At 39.0% G+C, this 14431-nt stretch overlaps 1 protein-coding gene across 4 annotated transcripts in view; it reads right to left on the reverse strand.

Moving 5' to 3' along the window:
- The window catches only part of NEK10 (NIMA related kinase 10), a 267365-nt gene that overhangs the window by 90392 nt on the left and 162542 nt on the right, over window positions 1-14431 (reverse strand). For all 4 annotated transcript variants that reach the window (XM_061395695.1, XM_061395694.1, XM_061395692.1 and 1 more), the window contains one exon: window positions 10400-10613. In XM_061395695.1, coding sequence (XP_061251679.1) covers window positions 10400-10613 — 214 coding nt within the window. The remainder of the gene's footprint in view (window positions 1-10399; window positions 10614-14431) is intronic.

Genomic DNA, 14431 nt, shown 5'->3' on the forward strand with positions numbered 1-14431 from the left:
GAACATAATAAAAGCTTACAGTAAACATAATACACAATGGTGAAAAGTTGAAAACCTTTCCGCTAAATACAGGGAACAAGGATAACCACTCTCATGACTTCTATTCAACATATGAAATGCCACAGCAGTCAGACAAGACAAAGAAATTAAAGGCATCCAAATTGGAAAGAAAGAAGTAAAACTGTCATTATATGCAGATAATATGACGCTATCTACAGAAAACCCTAAAAATTCCACACAAAAATTCCTAGAACTGATAAATGAATTCAGCAAGTTATTAGAGTACAAGATTAACATACAGATATTGGTTGCATTTCTTTTCACTAACAATAAAATATCAACAGAAGACAGCCTTTTTTTTTTTTTTATCTCTTTTTAAATTGTGCCAAAAAAAAAAAAAAATACTTATGGATAAACCTGAACAAGCAGGTGAAAGACTTATACACTCAAAACTGTAAAACATTGATAAAGGAAATTGAAGATGATTCAAAGAGATGAAAAGATGTTGTGTGATCTTGGATTATAAGAATTAATATTGTTAGGATAGCCATACTACCCAAAGCAATCCACAAATTTCATGCAATCTCTATCAAATTACCCATGACATTTTTCACAGAACTAAAACAAATAATCTTAAAAATTATATGGAACCACAAAAAGACCCAGAATTGCCAAAGTAATCTTGAGTTAAAAAGAAGAAAGCTTGAGACGTAACCTCCCAGCCTACAGCAAACAAAACAGTATGGTAAAGACATAAAGATCATGGAAGAAAAGCAAACTCAGAAATAAACCCACATACTTATGGTCAATTAATCTTCAATAAAGGAGGCAAGAAAATAAAACAGAGAAAAGAAAGTTGTGTTGGGAAAGCTGAATAGCTACATGTAACTAAATGAACTTAGAACACACCCTCAAACTGCAAACAGTAATAAACTCAAAATGGCCTAAAGACTTAATTATAAGACACGACACCAGAAAACCCCTAGAAGATAACACGGCAGAACACTATGACATTAATTGTACCAATATTTTTTGGATATGTCTCTTAAGGCAAAAGAAATAAAAGAAAAAATATACAAATGGGACCTAGTTAAACATAAGCTTTTGGAGGAGCTAAGATGGCGGAGGAGTAGGACGGGGAGAACACTTTCTCCCCCACAAATTCATCAAAAGAACATTTAAACGCCGAGTAAATTCCACAAAACAACTTCTGAAAGCCGGCAGAGGACATCAGGCACCCAGAAAAGCAACCCAAGTCTTCGAAAGGAGGTAGGAAAAAATATAAAAGACAAAAAAAGGGACAAAAGAGGGAGGGATGGAGTTCCGTCCCGGGAAGGGAGTCTTAAAAAGAGAGAAGTTTCCAAACATCAGGAAAGCTTCTCACTGCCGAATCTGTGCTGAGCATTGGAAGCACAGAGGGCAACATAACAGGGAGGAAAAATAAATAATTAAAACCCGCACATTGCGAGCCCTACGGTAACTTCCCCAGCGGAGAAGCAGCGCAGACGCCTGCACACGCCATTAGCAAGCGGGGGCTGGGCAGGGAGGCGCGGCACGGGCTGCATCGCAAGAATCTGGCCTGAATACCCCGAGCACTATCTGAGCGAAATAATTTGGGCTAGCAAACCAGACTGTGGGATATCTACCACGCAAAAAGCCAGCCCTAACCTATGACACCGCCAGGCCCGCACACGGAATAAAGGACTGAACAGAGATAGCCGGCGGCAGACCATCCCCCTCCGGTGAGAGGCAGCCAGAGCCGGAAGGGGACAATCGCAGCCCCAGAGAGACATTATCTATAAAACTGTAAGCAGGCGTCTTTGCTAACTAAAGCTTCTTGGGGGTCTGGGCGGTCAACATCTGCCTGAGAAGGTGTGCCGGTGCACAACTAGATAACTGAGCAGCGGGGAGGCGATAAGTCGCAGCAATCGCGCGCGCAAAACACCTCATCACCTGAGCTGCTCGGATCTGGGAAGGGCACAAACACAGGCCCAACTGAGAGTCTGTGCCTCTGAGGACTACCTGAGTGCCTGAACCTGAGCGGCTTGGACCTGGGAAGTACAGGCAGCCCAGGGCGGGCCGCGGATGGTTCCCGGTGGAGCAACCTAGAGCCTGAGCAGCGTGGGCAGGGAGGCTACACGCGCCGTGAACTGGGGGCAGACTCAGTGTGGCTGAGGCACTGCAAGCACACGCCAGTGTTATTTGTTTGCAGCATCCCTCCCTACCTCCCCTCAGTGCGACTGAACAAGTGAGCCTATAAAAAAAAAAAAAAAAAGTTTAAGTCCTCTATTATTCCTTTAATTCCCACTTTTATAACTGATTACTTTGCAAAAAAAAAAAAGGAAGACCCTATTTTTTTTTAAAGCAAACTTCATATATTTTTTAATAATTTTTTTGACTTTTTTTTCTTTTCCCTTCTTTTCTTTAACATTGTATTTTTGAAATTCCAAACTCTACTCTAGATTTTTAATTTTAGCTTTTTAGTATTTGTTATCAATTTTGTACCCATAGTTTTGTTTTTGTTTTTGTTTTTATATAATTTCTGTGACCCTTTTTTCTTTTTTCTTTTTCTTTTTCTCTGTTTCTTTCTCTTCTTCTTTTAAATAACATTGTATATCTAAAATTCCAAACTCTATTCTAGATTTTTAATTTATGCTTTTTGGTATTTGTTATCAATTTTGTACCTGTATTTTTTTTATATATATATATACTTTATGCGACCTTGTTTGTTCTTGTTTTTTTTTTTTTTCTCTCTCTTTCTTTTTCTTCTTCTTTTTTTTAACATTGTACTTTTGAAATTCCAAACTCTACGCTAGATTTTTAACTTTTGCTTTTTGGTATTAGTTATCAATTTTGTACCTATACTTTCTGTATAATTTTTGCGACCTTGTTTGTTTTTGTTTGTTCGTTTTTTCTCTCTTTCTTTTCCTTCTTCTTTTCTTTAACATCGTATTTTTGAAATTCCAAACTCTACTCTAGATTTTTAATTTTTGCTTTTACGTATTTGTTACCAATTTTGTACCTTTAAGAACCCAATCTTCAGTACCCATTTTTCACTAGGGAGCGAGATTACTGGCTTAACTGCTCTCTCTCCCTTTGGACTCTCCTTTTTCTCCACTAGGTCGCCTGTGTCTCCTCCCTAACCCCTCTCTACTCTACCCAACTCTGTGAATTTCTGTGTGTTCCAGACGGTGGAGAACACTTAGGGAACTGATTACTGGCTGGATCTGTCTCCCTCCTTTTCATTCCCCCCATTTATCCTCCTGGCCACCTCTGCCACCTTCTTCCTTCTTCTCTTCTCTGTATAACTCTGTGAACAACTCTGAGCGGTCCAGTTGTGGAGTGCACATAAGGAAGAGATTACTGAATAGCCCACTCTCTCCTCTATTGACTCCACCTCATCTCATTCGGGTCACCTCTAACTCCCTCCTCACTCTTCTCTTCTCCATATAACGCTGTAAACCTCTCTGGGCGAAACAAGTTTCAGGGCAAGACATACCAAGCAAATTCTCCAGCAGCAAGGAACACAGACCTGAGCTCCAAGATACAGGCAGCCCAAAGTCACCCCAAAACCATAGACATCCCATAACTCATTACTGGACATTTCATTGCACTCCAGAGAGAAGAAATACAGCTCCACTCACCAGAACATCGACACAAGCTTCCCTAACCAAGAAACCTTGACAAGCCACCTGTACAAACCCACACAGAGCGAGGAAACGCCACAATAAAGAGAACTCCACAAACTGCCAGAATACAGAAAGGACACCCCAAGCTCAGCAATTTAAACAAGATGAAGAGACAGAGGAATACCCAGTAGACAAAGGAACAGGATAAAAACCCACCAAACCAAACAAAAGAGGAAGAGATAGGGAATCTACCTGATAAAGAATTCCGAATAATGATAGTGAAATTGATCCAAAATCTTGAAATCAAAATGGAATCACAGATAAATAGCTTGGAGACAAAGATTGAGAAGATGGAAGAAAGGTTTAACAAGGACCTAGAAGAAATAAAAGAGAGTCAATATAAAATGAATAATGCAATAAATGAAATTAAAAACACTCTGGAGGCAACAAATAGTAGAATAACAGAGGCAGAAGATAGGATTAGTGAATTAGAAGATAGAAAGGTAGAAATAAATGAATCAGAGAGGATAAAAGAAAAACGAATTAAAAGAAATGAGGACAATCTCAGAGACCTCCAGGACAATATTAAACGCTACAACATTCGAATCATAGGGGTCCCAGAAGAAGAAGACAAAAAGAAAGACCATGAGAAAATACTTGAGGAGATAATAGTTGAAAACTTCCCTAAAATGGGGAAGGAAATAATCACCCAAGTCCAAGAAACCCAGAGAGTCCCAAACAGGATAAACCCGAGGCAAAACACCCCAAGACACATATTAATCAAATTAACAAAGATCAAACACAAAGAACAAATATTAAAAGCAGCAAGGGAAAAACAACAAATAACACACGAGGGAATTCCCATTAGGATAACAGCTGATCTTTCAATAGAAACTCTTCAGGCCAGGAGGGAATGGCAAGACATACTTAAAGCAATGAAAGAAAATAACCTACAGCCCAGATTATTGTACCCAGCAAGGATCTCATTCAAATATGAAGGAGAAATCAAAAGCTTCTCAGACAAGCAAAAGCTGAGAGAATTCTGCACCACCAAACCAGCTCTCCAACAAATACTAAAGGATATTCTCTAGACAGGAAACACAAAAACGGTGTATAAACTCGAACCCAAAACAATAAAGTAAATGGCAACGGGATCATACTTATCAGTAATTACCTTAAATGTAAATGGGTTGAATGCCCTGACCAAAAGATGAAGACTGGCTGAATGGATACAAAAACAAGACCCCTACATATGTTGTCTACAAGAGACCCAGCTCAAAACAGGGGACACATACAGACTGAAAGTGAAGGGCTAGAAAAAGATTTTCCATGCAAATAGGGACCAAAAGAAAGCAGGAGTAGCAATACTTATATCAGATAAAATAGACTTTAAAACAAAGGCTGTGAAAAGAGACAAAGAAGGACACTACATAATGATCAAAGGATCAATCCAAGAAGAAGATATAACAATTATAAATATATATGCACCCAACACAGGAGCGCCACAATATGTAAGACAAATGCTAACAAGTATGAAAGGAGAAATTAACAATAACACAATAATAGTGGGAGACTTTAATACCCCACTCACACCTATGGATAGATCAACTAAACAGAAAATTAACAAGGAAACACAAACGCTAAATGACACAATAGACCGGTTAGACCTAATTGATATCTATAGGACATTTCATCCCAAAACAATGAATTTCACTTTTTTCTCAAGCATACATGGAACCTTCTCCAGGATAGATCACATCCTGGGCCATAAATCTAGCCTTGGTAAATTCAAAAAAATAGAAATCATTCCAAGCATATTTTCTGACCACAATGCAGTAAGATTAGATCTCAATTATAGGAGAAAAACTATTAAAAATTCCAACATATGGAGGCTGAACAACACGCTGCTGAATAACCAACAAACCACAGAAGAAATCAAAAAAGAAATCAAAATTTGCATACAAACTAATGAAAATGAAAACACAACAACTCAAAACCTGTGGGACACTTTAAAAGCAGTCCTAAGGGGAAAGTTCATAGCAATACAGGCACACCTAAAGAAACAAGAAAAAAGTCAAATAAATAACCTAACCCTACACCTAAAGCAACTAGAAAAGGAAGAAATGAAGAACCCCAGGGTTAGTAGAAGGAAAGAAATCTTAAAAATTAGGGCAGAAATAAATGCAAAAGAAACAAAAGAGACCATAGCAAAAATCAACAAAGCCAAAAGCTGGTTCTTTGAAAGGATAAATAAAATCGACAAACCATTAGCCAGACTCATCAAGAAACAAAGGGAGAAAAATCAAATCAATAAAATTAGAAATGAAAATGGAGAGATCACAAGAAAACAACACAGAAATACAAAGGATCATAAGAGACTACTATCAACAATTATATGCCAATAAAATGGACAACATGGAAGAAATGGACAAATTCTTAGAAAAGTACAACTTTCCAAAACTGGAACAGGAAGAAATAGAAAATCTTAACAGACCCATCACAAGCACGGAAATTGAAACTGTAATCAAAAATCTTCCAGCAAACAAAAGCCCAGGTCCAGACGGCTTCACAGTTGAATTCTACCAAAAATTTAGAGAAGAGCTAACACCTATCCTGCTCAAACTCTTCCAGAAAATTGCAGAGGAAGGTAAACTTCCAAACTCATTCTATGAGGCCACCATCACCCTAATACCAAAACCTGACAAAGATCCCACAAAAAAAGAAAACTACAGGCCAATATCACTGATGAACATAGATGCAAAAATCCTTAACAAAATTCTAGCAATCAGAATCCAACAATACATTAAAAAGATCATACACCATGACCAAGTGGGCTTTATCCCAGGGATGCAAGGATTCTTCAATGTCTGCAAATCAATCAATGTTATACACCACATTAACAAATTGAAAAACAAAAACCATATGATTATCTCAATAGATGCAGAGAAAGCCTTTGACAAAATTCAACATCCATTTATGATAAGAACTCTCCAGAAAGCAGGAATAGAAGGAACATACCTCAACATAATAAAAGCTATATATGACAAACCCACAGCAAACATTATCCTCAATGGTGAAAAATTGAAAGCATTTCCTCTAAAGTCAGGAACAAGACAAGGGTGCCCACTTTCACCATTACTATTCAACATAGTTTTGGAAGTTTTGGCCACAGCAATCAGAGCACAAAAAGAAATAAAAGGAATCCAAATTGGAAAAGAAAAAGTAAAACTCTCACTGTTTGCAGATGACATGATCCTTTACATAGAAAACCCTAAAGACTCCACCAGAAAATTACTAGAACTAATCGATGATTATAGTAAAGTTGCAGGATATAAAATCAACACACAGAAATCCCTTGCATTCCTATACACTAATAATGAGAAAATAGAGAAATTAAGGAAACAATTCCATTCACCATTGCAACGGAGAGAATAAAATACTTAGGAATATATCTACCTAAAGAAACTAAAGACCTATATATAGAAAACTATAAAACACTGGTGAAAGAAATCAAAGAGGACACTAATAGATGGAGAAATATACCATGTTCATGGATTGGAAGAATCAATATAGTGAAAATGAGTATACTACCCAAAGCAATTTATACATTCAATGCAATCCCTATCAAGCTACCAACGGTACTCTTCACAGAGCTAGAACAAATAATTTCACAATTTGTATGGAAATACAAAAAACCTCGAATAGCCAAAGCCATCTTGAGAAAGAAGAATGGAACTGGAGGAATCAACCTACCTGACTTCAGACTCTATAACTCGTCAATGAATTCAGTCAAGTTTCAGGATACAAAGCTACTTTACAGAAATTTGTTACATTTCTACACATTAAGAATAAACTATCAGAAAGAGAAATGAAGAAAACAACTCCATGTACCATTCATTAAAAAGAATAAATATCTAAGAATAAATCTAATTAAGAAGGTAAAAGATTTGTATTGGAAAACTCCAAGACACAGATGAAAGAAACTGAAAATGAAAGTAAAAGTGTTAGTCACTCAGTCATGTCCAACTCTTTGTGATCCCATGGACCGTAACCCACCAGGCTCCTATGTCCATGGAATTCTGCAGGCAAGAATACTGGAGTGGGTTGCCATTCCCTTCTCCAGGGGGTCTTCCCATACAAGGGATCAAACCCAAGTCTCCTGCATTGCACATGGATTCTTTACCGCCTGAACTATGAGGACAAAAAAGATGACAAGGTATACTCTGTCCATGGATTAGAAGAATTAACATCATAAACATGATCTTGACAATGTGCAGATTAGACGCAATCCCTATCGAAATACCAGTGGTGTTTTTCATAGGTGTAGAAAAAATTCTTAAGTGTGTATGGAAACATAAAAGATCTCAAACAGACAAAGCAATCTTGAGAAAAACATTAGAGCTTGAGGTATCATGCTTGCTTCACATTATATTACAAAGCTACACTCATCAATACAGTATGGTACTGGCACAAAAACATATACATAGATCAGTGGATCAGAATAGACAGCCTGGAATAAACCCATGAATTTCCTGTCTGTTATCTATAACAAAGGTGGGAAGAATACAGAATGGGGAAAAGTCTCTTCAATAACAGGTGCTAGGAATACTGGATGGTTAGATGTAAAATAATAAAACTAGAACATTTTCTTACAGCATATAGAAAAACATCAAAATGGATTAAAGGCCTAAATATTAGACTATAATTGACAAAATTTCTAGGGGAAAACATAAGCAGAATACTATAAAGAAGATGTGGCACATATATACACAATAGATTACTACTCAGTCATAAAAAAGAAATTTTGCTCTTTTCAATCAAATGGATAGAACTGGAGGGCATTATGCTTAGTGAAATAAGTCAGAGAAGGAAAAGTACTGCATGATATGACTTATACATGAAATCTTAAAAAAATAAAACCAACAAATACATAAAACAAATAGACCCACAGATATAGAGAACAAATGAGTGGTTTCTGGTGGGGAGATGGAAGGCAGAGGGGCAAGACAGGGATAGGGGACTGGGATATACAAGCTACTAGGTATAAAATAGATACAGTGTGCTATTTACACCACTGAGAATATAACCAGTATTTTATAATAACTTTAAATGGAGTAAAATTGGAAAAAGTTTAAACCACTATGCTGCTGCTGCTAAGTTGCTTCAGTCGTGTCCGACTCTGTGCAACCCTATGGACAGCAGCCCACCAGGCTCCTCTGTCCACAGGATTCTCTAGGCAAGAACACTGGAGTGGTTTGCCATTTCCTTCTCCAACACCTGAAAGCAATGTATATTGTAAATCAACTATATCCCAAGTAAAACACACACACACACACACACACACACACACACACATGAAAAGTGAAATAAAAGGCATGACTGTACCAAAAACTAAGTAAATAAATAAAATCCAAAATAACTCACCAAAACTATATCAGATCTTTAATTTCTGGATTCCAAGTATGGCAAGATAAACCCACCAAGTAGTATTGCTTTCCTTCTTAAAAAAGAAAAAGTTTGCTGCAAATGCTGATATTTAAGAAATAAAAACTGGCTCTTCCTGGAGACTAACTTCTTATATAGTTTTCCCAGCCAAGGCACGGTTGGTCCTTAGGATCCTGGAAAGGAAATTAATGACCTGATTTCCTTATCAAGGATGGGCTTTATGACTCTACCGTGTTGGGCCCAACTCCAGGAGGGTTAAAGAAGAACACTGATGGGTTGAAGGGCCTCTTACTGAATCCCTGCTTTCATGGAACCCAGAGTGTGAGTGAAGAATAAGTCACAGAACACAACAAAGGCAGAGAGAAATAACACAGAGTGTCACAGGCTCTACCACATGCACCTGTGGAAATGTGTGCCTTTGACATCCCTATTCCAGTTATACTCAGAAATAAACTGAAAGATCAAGCTAATGTAAAGGTTACTGCCAAGAAAAATAAAAGCACATATTCTAATTTGTACCATGGCAAAATTATTACCACCACAAATAGAAATGAAATTACAAAGACTAATAAAAAAATTCAAGGTGAACATTATTTCCTTTTCTAAACTTACATAGAATATTTCTATCTATAAATCCAAATTGCTGAAAAAATTAAATATAAGCAGTCACTGCTATTTATACAAAGATCCATATTATAATGGAGAAGGCAATGGCAACCCACTGCAGTACTCTTGCCTGGAAAATCCCATGGACAGAGGAGCCATCTATGGAGTCGCACAGAGTCAGACACGACTGAAGTGACTTAGCAGCAGCAGCAGCCATATTATAAATTCAAAGAATTTCTAAGTTATCTTTTTGATACCTCTGGTTTTGTAATATACAACAAATTATGAGTTAGTTCTTTGGAATTCAATTATATTTCGATGCAGGATACAGAAAGCTTGGGGCTGGTGCATTAGGATGACCCAGAGGGATGGTATGGGGAGGGAGGTGGGAGTGGGGTTCAGGATGGGGAACACGTGTACACCCGTGCAGATGCATGTTGATGTATGGCAAAACCAATACAATATTGTAAAGTAAAAAAAATAATAATAATAATAAAATAAAAAATAAAATAAAGAGAAAAAAATAATAAAATAAAATTGAAAAAAATTATATTGACTTAATTTTAAGATATCAGAATGGATTAAAATGTCATAGTGAAATATCACATGCAGCAATTAATATTTTTCTAACTTAAGATGAATTTTCCTTAAGACAAACATGAACAGCCTCAGACATCTATTGGAACTCATCCTGAAGACACTGAAAGAATCCCATTTACCTGAGACAGCAGAGTAGGCTCCTGCTGACATGTGATTGCATTCCGGTTGGCTTCCATAAAATACCTCTGTGTGCGCCTCCGTTCCCGTTCCAGCTTCTTCTCCAAGGCCAGCTGGGATGTGGATAAATTGTCTACATACTTCATCATGATATCTGATATCATGGAGCTGACTTCTACAATATCTGGGCGGGTTTCTGCATCTGGAGTGAGGCATCTAAGGAAAGACAAGCTCATCAAAGTCAGGACCAGTCCACAGGCTAAATTCTGCTCTGTGTCCCCCATGGTGCTTGCACCCAAGGGAACCTGGACAAGATGAACTTCAAGGGTACTTCTCAATCCAAGACTTTTCAAAAGACACTTGGAAAATCTGGGAAGGAGAGGGAGTGGTCTGTTCACTTTGCAGGCTGGGTCATGGGCAAGGGTTACAGACTGTGTTGGAAGTTGCTCCCAGTCTCAGGATGGATGGATGGGGTCCGCTTCTTCTATGGAAGTGATTCTCCTTAAAACCACTCCTACTCACTGGCCAATGAAACAACGAGGCATCCTAATAATACAGGACCTGAATACCACACTTGGTGCACCAAAAGGAAGGAAAGATTCTGGGGAGTGGCAACTTACTGGACTTTACCAGCTGTATAGGAGCAAGATCAACACAACTTGATTAGTGAGAGTCTTACAAAGCATGATGCTATAAAAATAAAATGCAACCCAGTTACTCGAAGTTTAAGCTTTATGTCATAAATTTTAACTATAGACAATATGACACATTAAATGCTAAAAACTTTCTCAGATTTTGGAGGCAAGAGATATCAATCAGCCTACTAATGGGAGAATTGTTTCTATCACAGCTAAACAGTAGTAGAGGCTATTCTAGATGCCCATGGAACAAATTTTCAAGATCATTGGTTAGCATAATTTAAAAATTTCTGGCACTTACTACCATATTTGTCTATTTTTTAATTCAAAAGCTCTAATTTTACATAGGGGCTTCCCTGGTGACTTAGACAATAAAGAATCTGCCTGCAATTCAGCAGAAAGTTAAAGTGCAGTTACTCAGCCGTGTCCGACTCTGCAATCCCTTGGACTGTAGCCTACCAGGCTCCTCTGTCCATGGGATTTACCAGGCAAGAGTGGGTTGCCATTTCCTTCTCCAGGGGATCTTCCCAACCCAGGGATCAAACCCAGGTCTCCTGCATTGCAGGCAGACACTTAATGTCTGAGCCACCAGGGACCTGTGTCCAATCCCTGGGTCAGGAAGATCCCCTGGAGAAGAGCATGGCAACCCACTTCAGTATTCTTGCCTGGAGAATCCTGTGTACAGAGGAGCCTGGAGAGGCTATAGTCCATGGGGTCGCAAAGAATCGGACACGAGTGAGAGACTAACACTTTCACTTTCAATGTTATATGTGGTAATGTATATGTTTCTATACTATTCTCTCAATTCACCCCACCCTCTCCTTCCACTACTGTGTCCATAAGTCTCTTCACTATGTTTGTGTCTCCTTTGCTGCAAATGGGTTCATTACTATCATCTCTCTAGATTCCATATGTATGTATTGTTGTTCAGTCATCCAGTCATGTCCGACTCTTTGCAACCCCATGGACTGCAGCACACCAGGCTTCCCTGTCCCTCACCATCTCCTGAAGTTTGCCCAAGTTCATATCCATTGCATTGGTGATGCCATTCAGCCATCTCATCCTCAGATACCCTCTTCTACTGCCCTCCATTTTTCCCAGCATCAGGGACTTTTCCAATGAGTTGGCTGTTCACATTACATGACCAAAATACTTGAGCTTTAGCTTAAGCATCAATCCTTCCAACAAGTATTCAGGATTGATTTCAACTTTGCTGGTATCCTAGGTGTTAGGTTGTTTTTGTTTTTTTGTTGTTGTTTTTTTTTTTTTCCTTTCAGTACTATAAATATATCATACAACTCCCTTCTGATCTTCAATGTTTCTGTAGAAAAATCAGTCTGAAAGCCTTATGGGATTTCCCTGTAACTGACACTTTGTTTTTCTCTTGCTACTTTTAGAATCATCTCTTTAGTTTTAACTTTTGCCATTTTAATTACTGTAGGTTTTGGTGGAGGTCTCTTTGGGTTCATCTTGTTTGGGACCATCTGTTCTTCTTGTACCTGGATATCTGTTTCCTTCTTCAACATCAGGAAAGAAATTTCCAGACATAATTATATCAAATACACACTGCACTCTCTTTTCTGTCTCTTCTCCTTCTGAGAACCACACTATGTGAATGTTAGCATGCGTGATGTTGTCCTAGAAGTCCCTTAAACTATTTTCATTAAAAATATATATATATATATTTATTATATTATATATATATAATATATATATACATATAATATATATATATATAATATATATATATATTTTTTTTTTTTGCTGTTTTGATTGGATGATTCCCATTATTCTATCTCCCAGGTCACTAATGCACTCCTCTGTATCACCTAATCTGCTGTTAATTCCCACTACTATAATTTTAATTTCAGTTACAGAAAGGTCCCTACATATGGACCTTCAAGTAGCAAACATTCAAAGGTGCTAACTTGAGTTTGCATATCCAATCACGGAAGTTAGTTCACATGTCTCATGTTCATTGCCACCTATGTGTATTCTCTCAAGTGTTCATATTTTTGTGTACTTTGTTGTATAGTACTGCATTCAGACCAGCAATAGAGAGGCTTTATTTCAAGCCCAGGATATCCAGAGGCAAGCATAAAAGCAGCAGTGATGTAGCTGGTACTACAGTATTTTTCAAGGTACTGAACTGTAAGATTAAAAATGCTTTCTTGAGGGCGGTCCTAAGATGGCAGAGGAATAGGATGGGAAGACGACTTTCTCCCTGACAAATTCATCAAAGGAACATTTAAACGCTGAGTAAATTCCACAAAACAACTTCTGAATGCCAGCAGAGGACATCAGGCACCCAGAAAAGCAGCCCATTGTCTTCAAAAGGAGGTAGGAAAAAATATAAAAGACAAAAAAAAAAAAGGCAAAAGAGGTAGGGATGGAGCTCTGTCCTGGAAAGGGAGTCTTAAAAGAGAAGTTTCCAAACACCAGGAAACACTCTCACTGGCGACTCTGTGGTGAGCCTTGGAAGCACAGAGGGTAACATAAACAGGGAGGAAAAATAAATAATTAAAACCCACAGATTACGTGTCCAACGGTAACTCCTCCAACAGTAACTCCCCCAGCAGAGAAGCAGCGCAGACGCCTGCATCCACCACTAGCAAGCAGGGTCTGGGCAGGGAGGAGCGGGCTGCACTGCTTAGAGTAAGGATCAGGCCTGAATGCCCCAAGGGTAATCAGAGTGAACTAACTTGGGCTAGCAAACCAGACTGTGGGATAGCTACTATGCGAAAAGCACTAACCTAAGACACCACCAGGACCGTGCACAGAACAAAGGACTGAACAGAACTAGCCAGCTGCAGACCATCCTCCTCTGGTGACAGGCAGCCAGAGATGGAAGGGGGCAATCACAGCCCCAGAGAGACATTATCTACTAAACTGCAATCATGCTTCTTTGATAAGACTTCTTGGTGTTCTGGACAGTCATCATCCACCTGAGAAGGTGCGCGGGTTGTACACCCAGAAAACCAAGCAGCAGGGATGGGAGAGGCGATAAGTTGCAGTGACCACACTCGCCAAACACCTCATCACCTGAGCTGCTCAGACCTGGGATGGGCACAAAACACAGGCCCAATCGAGTCTGCACCTCTGAGGACTACCTGAGTGCCTGAACCTGAGCGGCTTAGACCTGGGAGGTGCATGCAGGCCAGGGCTGGCCTCGGACGGTTCCCTGTGGAGCAACCTAGAGCCTCAGCTGTGTGGGCAGGGAGGGCACATGTGCCATGAGCGGGGGCAGGCCCAGTGTGGCTGAGCCACTGTGAGCACACGCCAGTGTTATTTGTTTGGAGCGTCCCTCCCTCCCCACAGCGCGACTGAACAAGTGAGCCTAAAAAAGTGTCCACCACCGCCCCCTTGTGTCAGGGTGGAAATCAGACACTGAAGAGA

The sequence above is a fragment of the Bos javanicus genome, chromosome 22 (assembly GCF_032452875.1).
Source record: "Bos javanicus breed banteng chromosome 22, ARS-OSU_banteng_1.0, whole genome shotgun sequence".
NCBI lineage: Eukaryota > Metazoa > Chordata > Mammalia > Artiodactyla > Bovidae > Bos > Bos javanicus.